The following is a 25,932-nucleotide window of genomic DNA, read 5'->3' as shown; positions in this document are numbered from 1 at the left end:
TATGGTACCATCCATGGCTGTCCAAAACCTTGCTTTCTATTTCAGCTGGGACAGGAGCTGTCTTTTTGGTGGGAAGTCAAGATCTGGATAGTTGGCTCACCTTCCATCTCTTTCCCACTAGGGATTCACATATTCCTGGGTACTGGTTTACATCTCTTGATATAAACACTTGTTTTCTTCAGTGATCCTGAGTCAATTTTTCTGAAGTTGGGATTTTGGAGATACCTAATTTAGGGTTACACATTGCAGCTGGCAACATAGGCAAACATAACCAGAAGCAGTGGAATGCACACATAGAGACAGATAAAAAACATATATACACATATATGAGCATGACTAGAACCATTAAGATAGAAAAAGACCTCTAAGATCATTGAGTCCAACTGTTAACCCAGCTCCAAACCATGTCCTCAGGCAGCACATCCATGCACATTTAAACATTTCCAGGGGTAGTAATTCCACCCTGGATAGCCTATTCCAATGCCTGTGAAGAAATTTTTTCCTAATATCCTATCTAAACCTTTCCTGGCACAACTTGAGGCCATTTCCTCTTGTCCTTTCATTTGCTACCTGAGTGATGAGACCAACCCCCACCTCACTACAAGCTCCTTTTAGGTAGTTATTAAGAACAAGAAGGTCTCCTCTCAGTCTCCTTTTCTCCAGGCTAAACAAACTCAGCTCCCTTAGCCTCTCTTCATCAGACATGTGATCAAATAGTTTATATATTATATTTTATATATTTGTGTATGTGCATGTACACAGAGAGAGACTATTCATATACATATATGTTTAAGTGATCCAGTTTAAAGACAGGGTTTATTCACTCAATATAATCCAAGAGGTAAAATTCTCCTTTGTCGACTTCTTTGCCTCTATGTTGTTAACGATGTCTTGGAAATCTCAAAAATTAAAGAAACTACTAGAAATGAGAATGTGTGAAGAGAGCCAGAATCCTGAGAGGTCATCTAATTTATCCCTGCACAAAGACAAGATGGATGCAATTTATCCCCAAAGAGAGGCCTATCCTTTGATCAGGAACTTGCATAACCTCCTTGGATGCCCCAGTGCCTCACTTTTCTTACAACTAAAATCTTGTTCTGACTTATTGCTGAGATTGAATAAAATTAATAAAAGACAAGGGAAAGAAAAAAAAGAACAAGGGTCAGCTTCCTTCCTCAGAGCTACTTATCTGATAGCTGAAGACTGTTATATTTTATCATCTCAAGTCTTTTTTCCTGGGCAGACCCTCTCCACTGTTTCAATATTTCCTGACTTTTCTTCCAGACTTGTGATCTCTTTTGTCAATCTCCTACATCTTCCTGGAAAATGCAGCCCACATCTTCTTGGAAGTGCTGCACCCAAAACAATACAGCCTTTCAGGTCAGGATTTGCCAACCCAAATTAAACAGAAAGAACTATTTATTTTTCCAGTATTACTCTGGTTTACCCATCTCATTAGAATATTTGCCTTTTCACACCAGTATGAAAGTGCAAATACCTTCAGCCTGTGGGTCGCAGTAATACAGTTGCACCTCTGCAGTTCTGCTGCCCAGCCAGTCACCACCCAGACATCACCAGCACACTTGGTTTTCTTGCCTAAACACGAGACGTCACATTTATCTTGATGACTTGCACTGGGTTTTTCTATACCACTTTTCCAACTGTTAAATACCACAACTGCAGCTTTGACACTATCCAGGGTAACTTGCAGCACTCTGCTTTCTGACATTTAGCAATACAGTCCTTATACATATATAAATACATGCCTATTTATGTATTCAGGAGTCAAAATAGAAATGCTGCACCCAGTACCTTTCTTAACTTACCCCTCCAGTATAATGGTTGCTACAAACTCCCCTGATAGCAGTTTGGTGCAGACCATGCTTCCCTGGCTTACACATATAAACATGGTGCAGTACAGTGCCATAAAACTCACTAAACCTAAGCCAGAATATTTATTTCAAAAATGGCCTCCTCACATCTTGCAGAAGGAAATGAGATTGGTTTGATGACTTCCAGCTCCTAAACACAGACTAGCTTTTAGTCATCTTGATACACACATCTCATTATTTTAATGCAAGGAGGGTTACTGCATTCCCCTGACTACCCCTGAAGCTTTAAAAATATGGCCCTCTGAGGGATTCAACAGGGTCATGCTGAATGTTTTGATAGAGGTTTTCAAAATCCTCAAATACCTTGTTTATTTACCTCCTAACAATAAGTCAAGTCTAAACTCCTAAGAGCCTATTATTTTTTTATTTGGCAATTTTTCAGGGGTCCAGTGTGCTGTATCTCTGCATTCCTATTAGTGTTTTTGACTTTACTAGGAAGGCAAAATCTAGGTTTTCAGGTTTTCTCCTGAACAGCTCACTGAGTGAATTTGGACTTGCAAGTGTCTGTAGGACTGGCCAGACAACCGGGGAATGTTGGTCATTGCCCTTCCACTCTCCTTATAGAAGACCCTACAGAAGTCTAATGGTGAAGAGAACTTTCCAGGAAGAAGAAGTATAAGGATACATCATCATGGACTATTACTATTGACTGAATAAGCTCTGAGGAACAGTGCCCAGTAGCAAATCAACCACTGGGCCACAGAGCAATGCTCACTCATGTCTTTTGTTTTGTGTTCCCTTTTTTTTTTTTTTTCTTTTTTTTTTTTGTTTTGCTTTGGGTTTTTTGGGCTTTTTGTTTGCTTTGTTTTGTCCTTTGGTTGTTTGGCTGTTTTTTTCTTCCATGGCAGATTCCTGAATTCTTTCTGAAAACAGCTTCAGTGACAGTGGAGAGGCCTCCCTACTTAAACTCCTCTTACTTATGCAGTGCTGTTTTGGATTGCTAGAGTAAAAGAAATTAATAATTCATGTCTCTTTCATATCCTGCATTAGAGCCCTAACCTGGGTACAATTTTAAAAGTCTGTGAGGCAATGATGTGGGTGAAGATACAGGAAGCACCATGTATATTTTAAAGAGAATGAGTCATCCTCTGTAGAGTAGCTTGTAATATTTATTTTACAAAAACTCAGACAATACACAGAAATGCTATCTAGCTGGCTCATTACCAAAGTTAACTACCTATTAGCTGTTGAGTTTTAGTACATCTTCTGTCCTATTATCTCTGTTACTCTTTTTATTCATGCTTTGATTCCTGCCTTCATCTTATTCAGATCCTGAACACTCCAGAAGTTTCTAGGTCCATTTTAAGGGACATGCCCAATATTAACAAACACACAAAGCAAAGGTTTGCTGTGTACTGGTTTTGCCAGAAAATGCCAAAATCAGTACCTACTTCAGCATTTCTATTATTTTGTTACCCACCATTACACGTAATTCAGAGAGCTGCTCTCCAATCAAGCTGTGACTGTCTTACACTTCTATCTGACCCTCCTGCAATCTCACTTGGCAACACTTTACACTTCCCTAAGCCCACTGGGAGGCAGCTGTGACTGTTAACAAGTCCAGATGCCCTAATTCCTTCAAGAGCAAAGCCCACCACTGATGAGGCTGAAGTCTGTACTCTAGTTCCATGCATGTACTCTTGAAAGTGGTGACCCACTGAACAGCCTGAGTGATTTTTTTTCCCATGCTGGGCTCACCAGCATCCTGATGCCACTTTCTAAAAACCAGTGATGAACCTCAGAGAACTATCTATATTCCTTGGTCTCTATTTTGGCAGATACTTCATTTTTATTGTTTTAGTAATTTCTTCTTTTTTTTTTTTCTCATTGACACAAAGAGAGGACAGGAAGAAAAAGAAGATAAAATATGCCTACTTCCCTAACCACTTGGAGGTAGGTACACACTAAGCTGGACTGACTGAAACCTGAACTAGAAGTCATATTACCATTCATCCCTGGTAAAGAAATTCATTATTTCCTGTGCAGGTGCCTTGTGAGCAACACATGGTAAAGAGTAAGGTTTTGGGTTTGGGCTTTTTTTGACAAAGCAAGTCTTTATTGAAACATCAAAATCAGTGAGGTCAAACCTTGCAGGAAAAATATAATTTCTTAACACAGATTCCTTTGAAATCCAACATAAAATTTTCCATCAGAACCTGAAAGAACATGGCATTCCTTTCCTCAGTTTACCAGTTTTCCTATCAATTCTTGTTGGGTTTATTAAGCAGACGTCACCTACTAAGGTCAAAAGACTTCTCCCAGAAGGGCTGAGTCTCTTCTGCTGCAGCTCTTCCACTTTGTATGAAAAGGTGAATAATTAGTTCCACATGCCAAGAATCAGACTGATTACAGACTTGATTTATTTAAACTCTCCAGATTAAACACAAATGCACTAATCAGCTGACAACAGAATCCTTTTCATAAATCCCGGTCCAAATAATATTTAACTCTATAAAACAGCTTAAAGAACAGAATCAAATTCAACCACAATTAACCCATATAACCTGACTGTATAAACATATCTGTGGGAGGGTCTCAAATCTTATTCTGGCTTCCTGAATTAGGCTTTCAACACCCATATTTTCTCTCACATGCACCTAAGTACTAAAGCTTCAAATACTAGGAACAAAGAACAGAAATCCCGGCTCATCATTCAAATCTACTGACCCCAAAACTGGATGTTTTTTTTTCAGAACTGGTGAATAAAACTTAGACCATTCTGCTCGTGAGGCTACAAGCCCTGCAGAAGCTGGGACACATCCAGAAGTCTGGGCTACCTATGCACAGAAGTGAGAAAATGCTTTGAATAAGGTAGCACGCTGTTATTGTTTTTCCAGGTTGCATTACTCAAAGCTATTAAATCTTCAGTAAGATATGGGAGGGTATTTCCTGAAATAACACTTTTTTTCATTTACAACAGATCATGGTGAGGATGTTACACTTTTGTCTGTATCCACAATGCAGGTTTCTGGTTATTCCCAGAGGACCTCTGAGGTGCTCATGCTGCATAGCAGTCAATCCTTGAAGGACAGCACTCTCTGTCCTTGGAGGTAGAGACATCCCTGCTTGTGCAGGATGGTTGGACAAGATGCCTGCTACTCAAGGCAGAAGCAGATCAGTCTCATAAGTGACTCTGAGAAGCTGTCAGATTTGCCTTCCCAAACCAAAACATGGATACCAGGTGGCTCCTAGCAGCATGCATGTTACCACATCTTCTGTGGGATGCACTGGCATAGGCCTTGGGCTGGGGAAGGGCTGTGAGGTTGAGGGGCAGCTGAGCACAGAGCAGGGCAGTCTGCACACTGCATGAACTCTGCAACCTAATAAAGGCCTCTCCTGCCAATTTTTTACCTACATGTCTGTGTTTTCCTGCATGTTGGCTGCATGCAATACAAGGTGCTGGCTCAAAGATGGCCCAGTCTGTCTGTACTGGCTGGTTGTGCAGGGGATGATCTGCCACAGCTTTAAACACCAACTAATGGAGAGAGAGGCTGGAAGGCAGCAGTGGCAGGCAGGACAGAGCTGCCTGACAAGGCTATTCCCATTGTGAGCCAAATTAGAATCTCATATTCATCATAAACCCCCAAAAAATCAATTGGTCAGTGAAATCACTGAACTGACTACAGATCTGGATAGCTGATGCCCCAGTGGTGATGAAGAAGACTGCAGAAGGATGGATAATGCACTGTTCATTTTTAGTACAATAAGTACTTCTGCCTTTGGTAGACTACACCATTAATCATCATGGAAAGAGGCCTGAGCAGGGAGGTCATTCACAAAGCACAGCATCTGCAAGTGAGGCAGGATTTAACCATCACTTAAAGCACTGCTGAGCTTGGATGATGCTGTCATTCATTTTTGTACTCTGTGAGCAAGGCCACAACACCCTGTGCATGCAGAAAACACGAGCAGCACTGGAAATAAATATGTGCCTGCACTTCAGCTTTGGGCTCCAAGTTTATCCTGAAGTTTGTGGCAAGTATGATGTCAAAAAATTGATAAAGTCCCATGTAGGTTTCCTCAGAGTTGCTGCCCTAGCATGACCCTAATTCCTTTGAAACAGGCTGATATTGCAGTTGTGTGATAGGTTTGCTCATGTAATTACACCTCAGCATTCATTCCAGCTCTTCTAGTGCCTTAATTTGAACAAAATGGAGTAATTTGGTACTTTGCTTTGGAGACAGTGGGAGGTGAAAAATTCACTACTTTCTGTGAACCTCTCGAAAAAATGTAGAACCAGCATTTCGCTTTCATTTCTTAGTTTGAACATTTCCAAGCCTGCTGGCGGTAAGTCTCAAATACCATATTGTGGAAATACTAAAACTTTCCAATCACAGCAGTATAGAAGAAAGAATTGTTTTCAATTAAAATCACTAAAATATCCTAGCAAATAGACTTAGGTATATTCTCTCTCCTTCAGGAGTTCGTGTAATTTAAGATCCCCAGATGTACGTAGAGGTTATGGAAAATGCACTTGTGTGCTACTAAACAGTTAAAACTGTTTTCTTCTGTTGAATACTGTGAAGAAGGATCACAACTTTCCCTCAGTGTGTCCAGCTGGTACAGCTAGTTTTTAAGTATGTATCCAAATTATAAATATATTAAACAGCAATTTATGGTCCAATCTTATAATTTCACAGGATATTATGAGACCAGGAACTTCAACAGATATCAAAGGCACAAGGCAGATGTGACCCTATTTTTCTCTTAACTGGAAATTGTCTTAATTATTCTACAGTGTCTGAACACAGTATTCTCAGGGTTCTGCTAAATTGTGTTTAGTTGTGGACCACAAAGGGACTTCTCTCAAATCTTCTCTCAGTGGCTTCAATATTCATGTTCCTGCCTTTACAGTACACAGCCCTTCAAGCCCAAAGCAGAGCAGGCAAATTCTAAGTCTGATCACGAGATTTTTCCTGAATGTTAAAAATTTATTTGTATGATGATTACTGCCTCCACTGATGTTTTCAGGATAACACTTCAAAAAGCCTTAGAGGAATATCACAGCCCATCAGGAATATCAATAATATATTTTTTTTCTCACTGGAACATTACACTACCTGAATTCATTCATTATCTAGCAATAGGGAATCAGTGATTTTAGTAGGGACTAACGGAACAGTAATTAGAACAAAATCCAGGTTTAGGGACTTTTTAGTAATTTACTTATGATACACAGTATGGTTTGATTTTCAGGTCTAAGCATTAATGAAGTCCATAGCCCATTCTCATTCACCATATCCATCCAGCCCTTTGTTTCAGAAGGAAGGTACAGCAACTAGTTCACAGTTTGTGGGTTTTTTCATTGTTAACCATCTTGTTATGTAAAGTTGGCACTAGCAAGAACTTTTCTTGACAACTTTTTATTCTAATTGTGTCCCCTCTCTCCTTGAATGTCATCCCACCTACACGAAAAATGGCAATTAATACAACAGTGGAAAATAACAACACTGTCTCTTCAGATGGTTCAGTAGTTTACCACCAGTAATTGGCTCTTCACTGCAGGACAATATCATAATTTTAATTGCGAGTTTTCAACCATGGCATATAATGTGGCTCTTCATAGATACATTAATGAGTATTTGCTGCTCCTTTATGAATTCCTGTATATCTAAACTATCAGCCTCACAAATAACTGAGACTTCCAGCATGCACTCTACTTGGCAAAATTTTTTTTTTCTCTGAATGAAATATCTGCTTTTTACATGAAACAACTCAGGCCATAGGTTTTACAAAACACCTCCAAAACTCAGGAAGAAAAAAAAAAACAACAAAGTTATTTCAACTCAAGTGAATGACCTAAATATTTTTCTAATATTCAGTAGGTTTTACCACTGTATTACGCAAAATGATTCCCTTTTAAATATTTATAATTGGGCCCACACTTCAAGGCTAAGGTCCTCATATAATAAACTATTACACTTTCAAAGAGTGTGCAGTTAAGTAACCAGAACATTTATAATATACATTCAGAGTGTACAATAGTTTCATGCTAAGGTAACCAGCTGGAACAAATAGGAGCTATTGCAGTATAAAACTCTAGAAAAGCTGTGATTAATCAGGTATAGGTCCCTGTGGCACGCAACTACATTATTTGCAAAAATAGAGGCATGGGTATTCAAAATCATGGCTCAAGAAAAGAGGTGAGACCACTGAAGGAAGAAAGTTGCAATTTAGCCCCAAAATGATCTTTCCCCCCTAAACAGAGCTACTGCTGATCAAGAGACTACATGCTTCTGTGGCTGCTGCAATGCCTTTCTGTTTGTAACACCATTATGTCAAGATTAGACACAAGCATTTTTATGTGAAAAAAGAGAAGAGAAAGAAATGGGGAGGATAAAGAAGAACAAGGAGGAGAAAATTAAGAAATTTAGCAATAGAAAAGCAAATCTGCACTGCAATTCCACCAACCCACAGAATTTTCATAAAACTTTTTTTTTTTTTTTCAATGTTATTTACTTACCAACATCAGGATCAGTTGCTTGGACTCTTGTTAACAAAGCTTTAGTGGCTGTGTTCTCGTAGACACAAGCAGTGTAGTGGTCAGATGAAAAGACTGGTGGATTATCATTAACATCTTCTAAAATAAGATGGATTTCTGACTGGCAAAACCTGCCACCACCATCAGTCGCTCGGGCAACCAAGTTGTAAGCAGGGATTTTCTCTCGGTCAAGAGGGGCCAAAGATTTCAGCTCACCTGAAATTATTTAAAAGCAGCAGCTATCATTATTATTGTAGCAACATCACTAATTCTAGACAGCCTGAATGTCTCAAAACCATGTGTTCCACAGGAATAGGAAAGAGAAAACAAAACCAACATTGCTTATTCCAACAAACCAATTAAAAACTCACAGCGGTGTCACTTCCCCTTCCTTTCTACCAAAAAAAGTGAGGTGCCAATATGAGTGCAGGGATGCCAAGCCATTCATGGTGGCTTTAACACCAGCCTACAGCTTTACCCATATGAACACCACCATGTTTTTCCAAGTCTGTCTTTCTCTCACTCTCAAGATTTATAGACTCCTTAACACAGAAACATTTCCTTTTTAGCAGTACCTGCTGTGATATGACAAATAGTAATAGTTTTAAATTAAAAGAGGGTAGATTTAGACTAGCTATAAGGGAAGATATTTTTTATGATTACGGTGGTGAAACACTGGCACAGCCCTAGAAACCTTAACTGGATGGGTCTCTGATCAACGTGATTTATTTGAAGATGAATCTGCATATGAGTTTGGCCTAGATGACCTTCAAAGTTCTCTTCCAGCCCAAAATATCCCGTCATTCTATGATAAATCTTTGATCTAACTTGAAGTCTGCAGGGAAACAAAAGGATGGATATCCACTGTTCTGATTATAACATCCAACCTGGCCAACAAAGTTGTCCCTCTTTCTCCCTCCTGCCAGCACCGTTCAAATGGTCACCCATATCTGCCAGAACTGGAACAACTGGCTGATAGCCACGTGTAACATAACTCTAATTAAGGAAACCAGTACCCAGATGTAGAGGGGTTAAGACTACCCAGAACATTTGGTTGTCTTCTTACCATTTTCTGGATCTAAGAAAAATTTATTGTTGCCTGAACCATAAAGAGAATAGCGAATTTCACCATTGGACCCGATGTCAGCATCTTTAGCACTGATTTTGAGAATTACTTTGTTTGGTGGAATGTCTTCAGGAAACAATGCAGTGTATGCAACCTAGAGTCAAAAACAGACATGTAAGTTATGCTGTAGCAGTATTTTACAGTCTTTGAACAACCTTTTTTAAAAAAACTATTTGTAGTGCATCTTTCTATACAGGAAACAATTTTCCTTTACACAACACATTCCTAGAAATTCAAATCACTGTTAAGCTCTGAGGTGTCACAGAAACAACGCCAAATTATGACTGTGAATAGGGCTCATCTTAGGAGCTTAATGCAATGCCATTTTGTATCTTCTGTTTATTCCATTGACACCTATGAAATGAAAATCTTGATGAGTGTGCTAACAGAAACAATTGTTTTTATCACCTCATCCAGCAGTTTTGAGGGAAATACAGATTGTGATTCCTCAGAGTGGTAGAGTGGTTCTTGCAATGAGACTAAACCAACAATGAATGATAATGTAACAATGGGAATTATATGAGTATGTGCATGCACACATACACATACACACACACACATATATATTTATACATTTTCTGTGAGTAGTACCATGAAGGAACTCTGGGTTTCATCATGTTTTTTCTTTCACACAGACCTTTCTATTGCACTAACAAAAGTTCCCTGGATTGCCTTTCCACAGAATACAAGACAGCTAGCACTCTGAAAGCTGTGGTCAGGGCCACACTGCATGCATTCCCGACAACAGGACAGCAAGCTACATTCTTCTGCCTTTTCCACTGGATGTCTGGTATCTGGAAAGTTGAGGAAAGCTGGAGTTAAACTAGACTGATGACATTTCCACATGGGTTGTGAAGGGAGAGCTCATTCTTTTTTGCAGGGGAGGAGTAGCTGCCCAATGCCACCTCACAACGCATCATTTGTTGTAAAGCCAGCTAAGGCCACTGCATACAAGACTCCTTTGAAAGCTTTATGAGACCATTATCCTCCAATCTTGGCTTCAGAGGAATGCTTTATCCTGCTTCTCTCCCCCATCACTGCAGATTCTTCAACTAAGACCACAAAGATGAAAATCAGCACTGCCTATGAATATTCTGAATACTTGCAAACAGCAAGAGACACCTGTAGGGAAAGCATTGCTCTCAACACAGTGACCAATTGCCATGGGTGGTGTTAACTCACCTGTTCACAAACTGGATTATTATCATTAACATCAGTGACAGTCACTTCCACAGCAGCTTGGGTCACAAAGAGGCCATCTGTGGCGGTGATGTTCAGATAATAAATGTCTTGCTCTTCCCGATCCAGAGGCCTTTTAACATAAACTTTCCACTCGTTCTGAACCAGTCCCAGAGCAAACTTCCCTTTGGGATTCCCTCCTGCAATAAGACAAGCAACACACAATGAGCTGTGGTGTCCCTTCAGAGCTCCCACATGGTTTAAACACAGAGAAACATCACTAAGCAGCCATCATTTCTTCCACAGCTTTTGATGCTTCCAAACTTGCAGACTCAGGAAATCTGTAATGAAATCACACTCCCTGTGTTTATTGCCCCCTGAATGCCCTGTATGAAAGTGAAACGATAACTTTCAGTGAAAAAAAAAATCCATTTAGCAGAGCTGAAGATGATCTCTCGTTCAGTTCTCCGTAAGGGTAATCAGATTCAAACTGTGAACAATCAATAGTCCTCTCGGGCTGGTACAATTGTCTTTCCACTTAGTCTCAGGAGAGGATGTAATACACCGTAGCTCTTGTTACCAAGACAATTTCATTAGCTGTTGATTATGCAATCAAGGACTGGAAGTGGGTTCTATTAAGGAGTCCCCTAATGAAAGCTTTATCATACAGCTGTGCCATTCTGGTGCTTATTAAAATTCTAGTTTTTAAAAAAGTTTACATGACACAGGAAGACACATTAGTATTAAACAGTCCTAACAAGAGGTCATTTGAGGAACAGTTGGAAGATAAGCAGTACAAATAGATCAAATGTATCCAAGAGTGAAAGCTGGTGAAAGGTGTGCAGGAGATAAAGAAGAAGAGTTTTTTACCATGCCATAACACTGACACTGAATCTGACAACGTTGCTCTTCCACATCATTAAATTGCCTGGTGACAAAAAGAGGTTGTGAGAGGGAAAGTTTTGGTCCACATCATCCTCAGGAGGAAGGGAAGGGAAGGGAAGGGAAGGGAAGGGAAGGGAAGGGAAGGGAAGGGAAGGGAAGGGAAGGGAAGGGAAGGGAAGGGAAGGGAAGGGAAGGGAAGGACATGTCATATACAGAAGTGTGCAGTAATTAAGGTGGGCACAATCATTAATGTTTCTAACAGTTATTTACTCTTTTATCTGAAATGGTACAGTCTCCTGCCTAGTCCATGTAGAAATCATCTTCAATCCTCTCTCTGTGTGTCTGATTCAAACCTCCTGTCAGACCAGACAGTAAAATCTTTTAAACCAATGTTATGACTTTACTGTGCTACTCAGCTAAGCCCCAAACAGCTGCTTGCTCATTTCCTCCCCAGTGGGAATGGGAGGAGAATCTAAAGGGTTAAAGTAAGAAAACTCATGGGTTGAGACAAAGACTGTTTAATAGGTAAAGCAAAAGCTCTGTGTATAAGCCAAAGAAAAAAGAATTCATGGCAGGTGTTCAGCCATCTCCAGGAATGGCTGGAAAGCAGGGCTTTGTCACCCTGACAGTTACTTGGGAAGATAAATGCCATTAACTCTGAACATCTCTCTTTCCTCCTTCTTCCCTCAGCTTTTATATGCTGAGCATGCTGCCATATAGAGTGGAATATCTCTGTGGTCAGCTGCGTCATCTGTCCCAGCTGTGTCTCCTCCCAACTCCTTGTGCACCCCCACCCTCCTCACTCGTGGGTTGCCTGAGGACTAGAAAAGGCCTTGAATCTCTGTAAGCTCTGCTCAGCAGCAACTAAAACATACCCGTGACATCACAAATCCAAATCACAGCTCCATAGCAGATTCTTCTTAGAAGATTAATTCTACCCTAGCCAAAGCCAGTAAAGCCAACTGCCCAGTCTTCTGTGCCCTGTTTGGTCTGTAAAAATGAATCTGCACATTGATTAATTTAGGAGAGAGCACTACACTCACAGCAAACGCATGTGCTACAGAAACCGAGTGAAGAAATATTAAAAAGCATCATGATGCTCCACTGGCTGAACTATAATTGCAGTTAACCCACTACTAGCTCCCTGCCCACCACATTAAGCTTTCTCCTATGGTCTCCATGCAGGAATTCAATCTTAGAACTACTTTCCATGTTGCTCATGTTTAAAAGTGCTATAAAACTATAAAGGGAATGCTTATTCTTTCTTGTAACACGTTCAAGGATGTCAAACATGCTAGTGTGCATTTGCTTACAAATTAATCAGGGTTCTGACATGTATCATGGGACATGTACAAGCTGAATGGAAAGACCAGACCCTTAAACCTTCCCCTCTAGTACTTCCACTGAATGATTGAATAGGAAAGTATTAAAAAAAAATCCAAGGTTGAAGTTATTTGTGTTGACTCTGTTATCAGGCAATTAGTGTCTCTGATATGTTGCTTCTGTTGTCAGAATTCTGTCAGTTGTCAGGGACCTTTTTGTCAAAATAAGAACACAGAGGAGGTCTGAACTTGAAGTTGAGCTTGAAACCAATCAAAAAAGTCAAATGTCCATTCTTTCTGTTCCACGTTCTTTCTACATCAAAAAGCAGGAAAGAGGTCACAGGCTGTAATCTATGCCTTCATCATTAGCTACCAGTGACAAGATGGACTGGTTTCTATTTAAGATGAAAAGTAAGTCAGTTGATTCAGGCTGAGCAAATCTTTCTTGTTAAGAGTCACCATTTGTGCTAGCTGTGACTGTGCCAAAAAAAGCAAGTTGTAATGAATATGATTTCCAGAAAATTAGTCAGGCATTGTAATTATAAAATGCTTTTGAATCATACAGAGCACTAAACTCATGTATCAAATACCGATATTTTCTGTTGATAGAAAACCACCCTTTTTGATCACAAAACCAAGCAGTTTTCCCATTGATTTTTGTGATAGGATAGTCTGGAATAATCACCATTGTTTATTCTGTTGTGTCATATAAACACACATTTCTCCCAGAGAGGGTTACACAGAGTGTTGATGTATACTACTGGCCAGATCTGAATACAATCCAAGGAAATGAGAATCTGTCCACTGACTTAAGCCTGAATGTGACTTCAAAGAAGGCAGACCCCTGCTGATTGACATTAAATTCCTTCTATTCAATTCAACACCAGCATAAAAAAAAGCTTAACTCTCCTTTGTAAAAGGCTGTAATCTTGTCATAGTGAGTTTAATGTTGTAAACCATTAATAAAAGTAGTCTTAAATATTCTTATTTTGCTTCATGATATTAATCAGGGCTTTCCTGCATGTTAGTCCTTTTGTAAAAGGAAATTATTAACTGTCCTGAGCAACTCAGAAGCAATATACTCGAGGTATGGGCATCCCATTGCTAAGAAAAGAGGAAAGGTAAAATCTAATTAAAATCAGCTGGTGGCTTTTATGGTTAGCAGAAACACTACCTTGGAGCAATTTTAAAATCACTGTTGCTTTGTTGCTAATGGAATGGCTTTTAAATCATACCTAGGAATTTGGGGAATATGTACAAAAAAAATGGTCCTTGGGATCTCTTTTCCTCCTTTTTACTCCACTAGAAAAGAATCAACCTGAATGACCAAGAAACCCATGCAATAAGAAGGAAGAGTGGTTTATCTGCATGTCTTTTTTATGAGAACTTTTTTTTTTTTTTTTTTTTTTTTGCTTCTCAGGACTGGCTCTATACTTCACTGATGGAAGGCAAAAGTGGACTATGAAGTATAAGAGACATAATGAGATATAAAACTAAAACACCACCAAGAAAATAAGAAAATATTCTTAAAAATGGAAAGGCAAAAAAATCCACACTGTGGCCCAGGAAACCATTTCCTAGTACTTATACATATGTCTTGATGCAGATCTCGTTCTGCAGTGATTAATTAACTTTTTCACTAATATATGCAAGCAGATTCAGTTTCCTAGGGGCATTCTAATTAATTAGTTTTTCACTCTGAATAATGTAGCTCTTCTAAACGGAAGCCTCCTGACTACATGTATTAATGGATTCTTTAAAATCTTTTGGCAGTTTTCTTATGTTCTACTTTGAATGTCACAACAGTGAAGTGCTAGCTACAAAAAACACTCCAGTAACTTTTTAGAAAGGCTTTGAGGCTAAAAGAATCAGCAGTATCTTTTATCTTTTGTTACTTGAAGTTTAAATAATGCTCTCCCTCCCTCCCTAGTCAGCAAATACTACAAAGCCAAATCAAGCTCAAGTTGAAGTACAGAAAGAAAACAGCCAGATACAAATGAAATGCAGAGACACAGTGATCCAAAATAAACAAATCCTGACACACATCATTACTAAAGCACACACAGAGGCCATTATAGCAACTAAAAGGGAATGGAAAACTAGAAGCCAACAGTATCAGTTTTCACTGCAATGTCCCCAACTGGGAGGGGGAACTGAATATTTACAAACTTATTTATTTAGCTTCTGTCTTACATTTATGCATTTATTTAAGTATTTTCAATTCCCAGTTAGAACTCCAGGCATTTGCATTACACAAAATCAATACGTTTATCCTCCACTCCCAGTTTAAGACGTTGCATGTTTACTCAGCTTCTGAAATGATAAATCCAATCCTCCTAGCTTTACTACCATAAAACTGCAGAAACTGTTCGTCATCTGGCAACACAAGGCCTTCCCAAACACTGAAATATCCATTCCTCCAGATTTGCAGTATCTCAAATATATGATAAAAACTAACAAAAGCCACACTTTTGCTCATACTGGGCAATCAACTCAGCAAATGACCGACCATGTACAACGCCAATTCTTTCTTCCAAAACACACTGTCCATCTTCCTTGTATTCAGCTGAACCAAGCTTAAGGACTGTTGACTCCCTAGCTTTATGTGCCTGAGGAAGCTTAATTAACATGACTGAGGAACACACAACACTTTACTGTACCAATGTCTTGGCAGCTGACATTTTTCTGGTGGCTTTTCATGGTTTGCCATTCTGAAATCTCAGTAACATCTGGCTGGGTGTAGATTGGCTAGACATCAGAAGAACACTGGTTTTAGGCAAACTGCCCCAAATGATACAGGCAATGACCTCAAATGAGCCTTCAAAAGAAAACTACTTTGCTTCCTAAGTGCATTTGTGTCATCTGCACTTCCTATTGATTTTTCTATTAAGATTTATGTATAGTGCTTTTGCTTTGTGAACATCTCCAGCTGCTACTGAACTACAAATAACCAAGAGTAAGAGCAAAATTTTTTTCCCTCACCATCAAATGAAAATGAAGGTGGACTTGGACAATGGTAACTGCTTGCCAGCAACCATGAAAAACAATCATAAACTGAAGGAATCCAAGCAGAGTATTTATTTATCCACACGAATGTATCTACCCCTTTTCAAGACTGACCAGAAGACTGCAATAGGCATTTGTACTTCTCAAAAAGGCATGAAGGACTCTTCAGTGATCACATCTGCCCCAGAATATTTATTTCTCTTATCTTCTAAATAATGATTTCTTCTATGTATCTTCTATGTGCTACTTTTCTCCAGATGCACTTTCACAAAGCTGTTTTTGGTGGATACACATGACAGTCTCATAGTTTGTCTTCTTCTTCCTTTTTGTTAATGTATCATTTTTACTCAGAGTTTACTGTATTCACAAAGTTTCTATGAATCAAAATGCCTCCAGAAAGCCACAGCTTTTGAATAATCATCTAGTTAATCTGATTCCATGAAATAACACAAGTTCACTTCCTTAGATCAACTTGAGGTAAAGTGTGAATAGACTATTTTGTGAGTGAAACTGTATTTTAGATGTTTTGACATTTTAATCAAAATAACCCAATTTTTCCTTGTGCATTTCCCAAGCTCAAATGATATATTCAAAGGAAGTGGAATTTCTGAGCCCATTCTGTGCTTTAGTAATTGTACAGTAAGAAAGTTTTGGGCTTTGACATCTAATGTTTTCAGAAGATAAGAGAACAGCAAAATATCTGTCATATTTTGAACTGTGGCAGAAACTAAGGTACAGAATTATCTACAATTTACGAGTCATATCTGACAGTTGTTATTCAAAAGTCCAGTTTTTGCTAAATTAACAGCACTGGTATGTGAAGAAAAAACACTACCTAACTAAAGGCATAATGCATTGTAACAGATGACTGCCAGACTTCAGAACAAAGCCAATGATCACAGCACACTAACATATCTTTGTTATAAACCTAAGGATTTTAATTTCCCATTGTACTTTCTACACTGGGATCCCCAAACTCTTTCAAATATCCCAAAATCTCTAGGATAAGGCACTACTGATTTATTTTTACATATGTGGGAACTGGGCCACCAGCAGATAATGCACCTTACCCACAGCCTCTAAATCCTGACATTTACACACAGGACTACTTTTGCCTCTACTTCTAATATCCTACAGCACATTACACTATTAACACAAAGTCTTTGCAAACCTTTAAAGTGAATCCAAAATTTCAAGTTACCATTAATTAATAAATTTCTGGTTGCTTTGAAAATGATGCCACTTTTGATGTGTAACACAGGCAGACTGTGGCTAACTGGGGTGTCACACCTCTCTTTACACACCAGCTCACAGCCACTTTCATTTTAATAGCTAACAAAGGGGTAGGAGCTTTACCCTCCAGAGCAAAATACATAAATTATTTTCCCATTAGTTAAGTAATTTTTGTCCACAGCCTGCTTCCTACATGCAGTCTTATATATGTTGAATCCCATCCAGTGTGAAAACTGTGGATTTTTCCAATAATTTGGTTATTACTAGGTAGTTAATAATAGCTCTTGAATTGCTAAGGTTGGGGGGAGTGAAAAAGTTGCTCCCTAACGAAAGCTATTGGACAATGCAAGACGGAAGGAGAAAAATAACTGTAGCACCTATCACTCATAACATCCTCACACAAAAGCTAGGTTGAATCTAGGAGAAAAGAATGATAATAAATACACAATAGGAAAGAGCAACGTTACCATGCTTTGAAAAATGTATTAGCAATGTAATCAAAATTTCCTTATGCTGTGTATAACAATGCATGGCAGCTAACCAGTGCTTCTAAGTATATTGCTATTTCGCTGGCCAGAAATCTGTACTGATAATAAATGGCATCCCTCATTCTGTAATGTAAAATTCATTTGTGTCCCCCCCCCCACTCCCCATTCCAAATAGTGGTATTTCAAAACGGCTCTGGCATCCACTTTCCTATCTCAAAAAGAAAAATGTTATTTCAAAAGAAATTTAAATGCTTGGAAGCAAAAGGATTTTCTCTGTAAGAAGAAAATTTTCCTTTTCCCTTGTTTGAAACATTAATTCATTATAGTTTTCAAGCTGACATATCAATTATGATGGGTTGATGGCTACACTACATTGCACTGCAGCAAATCAGGAAGCATTCATCTTGGAAAATTGAGAGAGCAACACAGACACACACACACATACACATTCCTCTCCCTCTTTTCAGCTTTGCTGCAAATTCTGTCCAAAAAAAAAGGAATGTAATTGACTCATTAACAGTGATAATTTAGCTGAAACCCTGCTAAATATTCGCCGAAAACTGGACACATGCACAGTTCTTCAGTAAGCTGGTTATGGGAAGAAAGCATGAAAGCTGTTTCTCACCTGTAATATGGTAGCTAACCTGCCGATTGACATCAGATGTGTCTTCATCCCAGGTGCTAAGAACAGCCACAACTTCCCCTGGAGGGTCACTCTCCTTCACCGACCCTCTGTACACCTCGTGCTCAAAGACAGGTGCATTATCGTTTATATCTGTCACAGTAACTGAGACCAAGGTGGTTGAGGACAAGGACAAAGTTTCCCCCAGATCTGAGGCCACCACTGCAAAGGTGAAAGCAGAATTCTTCTCGTGGTCCAGATCCTTCAGTGTACTGATCCAGCCACTGTTGCTATCAATGGTGAATGCTTCTGTGATCTTCTGCAGCTCCGATTCCACCGCAAGCGTGTACGTGACCTGCCCATTTGCACTCGAGTCTGCATCAACTGCTTTGACTTGCATAAGTTTTGTTCCTATGGGCATGCCTTCCATTATTACAGCATCATAGCTAGCTGCTTCAAACACAGGCTTGTTGTCATTTACATCCAACACCTTCACCTCCACATCCACAGTCAGCACAATGTCTACTTTGTCTAACTGAATTGTGGCCGCAACTTTGAAGTGAAAGGCGGAATTTATTTCGTGGTCAAGTCTCTTATCCAATTTTATGAGCCCTGTGTCCTTCTCTATGATGAAAACCCCGTCTTTGTTGTTTTCAGATAGCTCACCATTAACTGTGCTATACAGAGCACCCTGATTGGGCAAAACATGCAGAATGTCAATAGTACTGCCTATGAGGGTGTCTTCTGCCACGGTGAAAGAATACTGGGGTTGAGAAAAAGAAGGCAAAATGGTTTCTGGCGGTAAAACATGGATGTAGACAGGAATAAGGGAATGCTTTACAGGAATGCCACCATCGACTGCTTTGACAAAAAATGACAGAACAGTGTTTTTCAGTTGGTTAAAGCTACCCTTGGTGACCATCCATCCATTATCAGGATCAATTTCAAGCAGATCAGCTACTGAAACAGAAGCTTCACTATACAGAGAATAGGTAATTCTGGAATTGGCTCCGTCATCTGGATCTACTGCTTGCACTTGGGTCACCAAGTAACCTTTCCCAACATCTGCTTTGACACTTGCTCTGTATTCGACTGTCATAAATTTGGGAGCATTGTCATTCTCATCCACTACTATCACTCTCACAGTGCAAAACGTAGTCCTGCCACCTCCATCAAGGGCTCTCAAGAATATATCGATATCACTTTCCAGCGGGTTCTCACGGTCTAATCTCTCAGTTGTCAGAATCTGCCCATTTGCATCAATCAAAAATCGGTCCTTGGCGAAATCATTTATTATGGAGTAGCTGATCTGGCCATATATACCTGAATCCCCATCTGTTGCCTTCACATGGATAACCTTTGTTCCAGGAGCAGCATTTTCTCTAACCTCTGCAACATAAATGCTCTGTGAAAACACAGGGCTGTAGAGGTTGGCCCCAAGGATCTGAATGTGCACCTGAGCCGTGCTGGTGAACAGCCCGTCTGACACAGAGACGTTCAGGCTGTACATGGGCTCCATCCTCTGCTTGCGGTGGTTGGAAAGAGTGATAACACCGCTCTTGCTGTCCATAATGAAACTGGTCCGATCATTTCCTGATAGGATGCTGTACTCCAGTCTGTCAAAATCAGAGCTGTCAGCATCAGAAGCTTGGACACAAGTCACAAAATGACCGCGAGGCGCCAGTTCACTCACATACGACTCATATATTAACTGGTTAAAAACTGGAGGGTTGTCATTCATATCTGTTATTGAGATACTAACGAGAACCTCGCTGCTCAGAGGTGGGAACCCATTATCAGTTGCTCTGACTTTCAAGCTGCACTGCTGTATGAGTTCATGATCCAGCATTCGGGCTGTCAAAATTAGGCCACTGCTGCTGTCTATATGGAAATAGTCAGTGCTGTTAAAGGTGTCCTGGACTATCTGATACTGTACAATCTTGTTGTTGTCAGAGTCAGCATCAGTAGCAACAACCTGCAGCACAGGAGTCCCAATCAAAGAAGCTTCAGACAGAGTAGCATTATAAGCTGACTGATCAAAAACTGGAGGATTATCATTAACATCATTAACAATCAGGTCCACGGTTACCTCAGCGCGAGCGCCAGTGAGAGCATCGCTGGCTCGCACCATCAGCTTGAAAAGAGAATTTATTTCATAGTCCAGTGGGCTGATGACACTCAGAACTCCAGTATCAAAGTCGATATTAAACTGGTTGTAGGGATCTCCATCAACAATGATATAAATGATACCCTGGCCTTCTGGACTGGTTGCATTTATGCTTAAAATTGGCATGTGCATTTCTACATCTTCATTCACGGAAGCTGTATAGAAGGGCTTGTCAAACACAGGCATTGCTTTGTTAACAATAGTAATAGGGAGCTCTACCAACGCAGACAATGATGGGTTACCGCCGTCTTTGGCAAGAATGACAACCAAGTACTCTATATTAGATAAATCAGAATTGAAGGCTTCTTTTAGAGTGACGCTGCCAGATTCTCTATCAATTTCAAAATGTCCATAGTCTTCCTTCAGCAGGTATGACACCTCGCCATTGTCACCCTTGTCTTTATCAATAGCTGTCACTCGATATATCAGGGTACCAGGTTCAGCATCAACCTGCACAGCAGCATAGTATGGAAGCCCTACAAACACCGGGGCATTGTCATTTATGTCCTCAATGTAAACTCTCACCACGACTCGAGCAACACGGAGGTGATCTAGCTCACGGCTTGCTTCCACCACCAACTCATACAGCTCCTGTTCCTCTCGGTCAAAGGGGATGCCAGTGGTCTGAATGACTCCTGAGGTGGATTTGATTTTGAATTTGTTTCCTGGGTTTAATATGCTGTATTTCAAAGGCTCGTTGAGGCGGTTGCCAACAGCATTCACCACAGCGATCTTCGTGATATTGGTGCTGTTTTCTGATATAGAAGTGGAATAAAAATTTTGTGTGAAATGGAGTCCACTATCCATAGCTTCTTTTACCATAATTGTCACCATGGCAGTGCTATAAAATTTCCCATCAGATACCCTTACTATTAGCATATAATGGTCTTTGGAGAGACTATTGTTTTTAATGGTGAGTACCCCTGTGCTTGAGTCAATTAAAAAATGGTCCATATTGCCTTCAATTATACTAAATGTTAGTTCTGGAGGGATCTCTGAATCGGGGTCTGAAGCTTTGACTTTCAGAACCTCAACACCAATATATGTGGGCAGGAGCAAGACTGTCTCAAACACGGCCTGGCTGAAGACTGGTGGGTTGTCATTGACATCAGTTACCTCAATGGTCACTTCGACTGGGCTCTCTGCTGTAAGCTGGGGATTCCCACTGTCTCTAACATGAACATGGAAGTGGAAGTGGGCTATCGTTTCATGATCTAAATTTGCAATTGTTCTGATTGCACCTGTGCTGGAATCTACCGTGAAATACTTTTTTGCAGTTGATTCCACAATCTGGTAGACAAGCAAAGCGTTCTGGTTGCTGTCAGCATCGGTGGCACGTATCACCAGGGGACTGTTATTTGCACTCCGGACCACGCTGTTCACAGGAGCAGCTTCACTTATGCTGCCCGAGTACTGAGAGAAGAGAAAAACTGGGGCGTTGTCATTTTCATCAACAATCTGAATGTTCACAGTGGCATTTGATGCCATGCCTGCCATATTTGTTGCCTGTACGATGAGCTGATAGGAGGAAGCACGTTCATAATCAAGGGCCTTTTGACTGGTGATGACTCCGGAATATGGGTTTATGGTGAAGACTCCATCAACATTGCCATCTTTAACCTCATAAACTAACGTGGACTGACTGATTGCAGAGAGAGAAATGACAGAAGTACCAATATCCACATTTTCATTGACCTCTGCTTGGTATTCTTTTAGAGTGAACTTAGGGTGGGAGTTATCTGCCATTGTCACAGATATCCGAACAATTGCTGTTGCAGACAGTACTGGAGAACCTTGATCAGTCACTTTGACTGACAAAACAAACTGTCCCATTGTGGTTAAGTCTGGCTCCTTGAGTAATGTAATGATGCCTAAAACTGGTTCAATCTTGAATGTGTTTCCCGTGTTCCCTAAAACAAAAATATTGAATGAGATTAGAAATATGACTCACTTTATGATAACTGAAACCAGAAGCAACAAGCTGCATTTTTAAAGGTTGTTACTTAAATAAAAAGGCAAAAAAAACCCCCAGTGTAACAGTATGCTGAAGGCCCTTTCAGAAGGCCCTTTCTTTCTGCTAATTAGAGAGCTCAGTAGATGGTATAGGTAATCAAAGCATCAGAAACTCAGGTGTTGCTACCTCTATATCTTGATTCTCAGTACTAGCATCAGAGCAAGAACTGCATGCACATTACTCCTACTGAAGTAAGGAGAAAAATCCCTAAATTAAAGAAATTAGTCAAATACATGTACACCTAAGGCAAAGAAATGAGATCAGAGGCTAACAAGCCAATTACATGACTAAAGGATAACAACTCAGACTCCTAATTGAATGGGATATTAAGAAACCATACAGGAGATTACAGTAGTTCAAGATTCAAGAACTGAATATAAAAAGGTTAAAGTGGCATTTAGAAAAAATAAAACAGTGCAAATAGCATAGAAAAGAGATTCAAGCATCTTGTGGCACAAAGTTTTATCATAGGATCTCTGAGGAGGATGAATCCTGATGAATGAGATTTAGCAGAAAATGTCATGAAATGCCTGTTACAACATGAAAGCATGGATATCACTGACTGCATAAAGGTGAAAACAGTAAGTTTGGATCAGAGAACTTTTTGGGGGCCTTTACTTCTTTCTGATCTTTTTGCCAATCTCTTCTTTGGCAAGACAGATCCGAAACTTTCTGTATGTATTCCTACCCTGTAATTAGAGATCACCTTTAATTGGCAATCCTTATTTTGCTGTTTTACTGAGTGCTTGCTTGAAGTAAGGATGCTGCATATACACATGGCATATATAAACATACAGACTCTTTTTCTAATTTTGATTCTAAATACAAACAGCATATACCGAGTTACAGCAATTTCAATCACTATACCATGTTCCTTCTATTGTAATTCACATCTTCAAATCTAGAACTGCTTCCAATCTATGGTCAAGCATTCATTCAAGGCTGGGAGAGAAATATATATCAGGTGATACACAAGAGAGGTTTTTTTAAGAGTGATTGTTATGGGTGCTGCACAGAGCAATAAACGTGTACGTTGTAGCTGGAATGCCTAAATACATGGAATCCTAAATGGAGTGAGGTAATGTGAACTATTTTTAAGATATGATTCACTATCTGTTGTAAATTCTGGAGGCTAATTTAAGCTACATACTACTCTATGTAGTTCAATACTGGTAGTGGCTTTCTATTTATATCCTTCATTTCAGATCAGTAAAGTTTACTAGCTAAACCAAAAATTGTGCTATTTACCCAGGAGGTGAGATTCTTCCAGAGCTACAAATTCTCATAAAAATAATGGCATCTGTCACATTTACAGACACTACAAATGCTGCTGCTGTTTTTTTCTCAGTGCTTGCTAATACAAATAATTTTGAGCCACTGTCTGCCTCCTGCAAGGCAAGAGCTGTTTCTTCTCCTTTAGGAATTTCTTACAAAATTACACAAAAACTACTTTCTTTATCAATTGCTCTCTTCAGAGCAATGTAAGATGCGGTGAGTAATCCCCCTGAATCAAAGGGCTGTGTACAATCTGAATTCTGCAGCTAAAACCAATATCCTCAACTATATATTTTATGGATCATATTCAGCAGCTGAATACGGAATTTTGAGGCACCTGAGATTGGGACATCTATGGATAATGAAACTGGAGGAGTGTGAGGCTTACAGTAAATGGAAGTTTGAGGTCTGACATTGCAGAGAGAGCTCATGATGAAACAGAAACAGGCTGTAATGAAAAAGAGAGTCTCTAGAAATCATCTAATAGCTAAAGCATCTTTTCTAATAATATTTTCCTGCCTGCATCATATAGGATTCTATTACCAGTGTAATTGGAACAATACTCCTTAGATGTCAGGATGCTCTTTACATTGTGGTGGCACCTCTAGATGATTTGGAACCCATAATAGTAACAAGGTGTCAAGAAAAAGCTGGGAATAGTCTTCAAAAACATTGCCGTAGGAACTTGATCTAGTCTGCTCAGAATTTGTTCCATAAGGACAGTGTTTTCCTGTCTGAGCATGTGTAAGATTGCCCCTAATTTAAGTTAAAGGCCAGTGGAGAATACTGAGAAGTAACTGCTAAGAAGAAACTCAGTACATAAAGGAAATATTTGCTCTGGAGTGCTAACATCTTCCTCATTCTAAGTTCAACACTTTCAGCAGCAAAAGACTTCACCTTCTGGTTTGCTGAAGGTAATCTCCTTCCACAGAGCATACAAGATAATGACAGAAAAATTGTTCCTTGGGTCTTCTCTAAACTTCAGGTTATATCATCTTAATTTAAGGTGTGAGCTTGAATTATATGAAGCTAAATCAGTATCAGATGGTGTAGATATTCTTGTGTCATTAGTCATTGTCATTTAGCCTGCTCCTAACTGACATGAGTTATCCTAGCTGGTAACAAGTCTTTATATAATATAGGGATAAATAAAGATCCAGTAGGATCAGAGCCTAATGCTGGTATAGGCTTGTGATCTGCCTAATATGGATATAATCTGAAGTACCTGTGACTTCTTTTTATGGAAATGTAAGTTTCAAGTTTTGCTAGTATTACAGTGGAAAGATTCATATTATGAATAAAAACTCCTCAGTAGAAATTAAACATCACAAAATTCTAAGTTTACAAATTTCTAATTCTTTCTCTCTTTTTCCAGGCATCCCCCTCTTATATATCTGTCAATGGTTTATCTCAAAGATAATTCTTAACTTCAGATTCATGTGACCCAGAGAAACTTGCATTCACTTGCACGTGTGTGAGAGATAATGCAAATGTTTTACTACTGTGCTGTTGCACCAGTAGAAGAATGCTTTTGCTGGTATAAATTATGTGCTGACTGTAAATATACTCTGTTTAACTGCAAAAGCAATTTTCATCTGGTATCATCGTGCCCTCTCTTAGTTTCAAAGAGACCTTGTGCCATTAAAATGCTATGGCAGAAGTTTTATCATAGCCCTGTTCTTAGTCTCTGCACTCCTCTGGTCTGAATACTGGCAAAGATATCAGCACATACCAGCTGTTGTGGCATTTTTTTTTATGGAGGATCCACTGTACACTAGTCTGAAACCAGAAACCTGAAAACAAGTCACTGGCTGCAGTTTTGAATAACGATCTTCTGTGATGGCTTTGACCCAATCACTTAGAGGTAACAGGCTCTGTAGCCATCTGGTGAAAACGAACCATTCACAGAATAACAGAATGGTTGGGCTGGAAAGCAACCACTGGAGAGCATCTGGTCCAACATTCCTGCTAAAGCAGGTTCACCTACAGCAGATTGCACAGGATCCTGTGGGGTTCTGAACATCTCCAGAGAAGGAGACTCCACAACCTCTCTTGGGAAACCTGTTCCAGAATGAGTTTGTTCTGAAAGGTTTTGAGTATAGTGGCTTCAGAATAAAATTAAAAAAAAACAAAACCAACAAAACAACAACAAGGTGTCTCCTTTGCCCATCTGCACAGGAGAAAGTAGACCAAAGAAGCTGAATTATGTGTCAAGACAGATGACCGTCACATCACTGTTCTG

The 25,932-nt window shown here is 39.6% G+C and overlaps 1 protein-coding gene across 12 annotated transcripts in view; it reads right to left on the bottom strand.

Moving 5' to 3' along the window:
* Positions 1-25,932, bottom strand: part of FAT3 (FAT atypical cadherin 3) — a 399,575-nt gene that overhangs the window by 59,294 nt on the left and 314,349 nt on the right. For all 12 annotated transcript variants that reach the window (XM_038142935.1, XM_038142926.1, XM_038142945.1 and 9 more), the window contains 4 exons: positions 18,238-22,311; positions 10,682-10,878; positions 9,440-9,593; positions 8,356-8,589 (listed from right to left, as the gene is read on the bottom strand). In XM_038142935.1, coding sequence (XP_037998863.1) covers positions 8,356-8,589; positions 9,440-9,593; positions 10,682-10,878; positions 18,238-22,311 — 4,659 coding nt within the window. The remainder of the gene's footprint in view (positions 1-8,355; positions 8,590-9,439; positions 9,594-10,681; positions 10,879-18,237; positions 22,312-25,932) is intronic.

The sequence above is a fragment of the Motacilla alba genome, chromosome 1 (assembly GCF_015832195.1).
Source record: "Motacilla alba alba isolate MOTALB_02 chromosome 1, Motacilla_alba_V1.0_pri, whole genome shotgun sequence".
In the NCBI taxonomy this organism is placed as follows: Eukaryota; Metazoa; Chordata; class Aves; order Passeriformes; family Motacillidae; genus Motacilla; species Motacilla alba.
The sequence above is the reverse complement of the archived record's forward strand: the minus strand, read 5'-3'. Positions and strand labels throughout refer to the sequence as shown.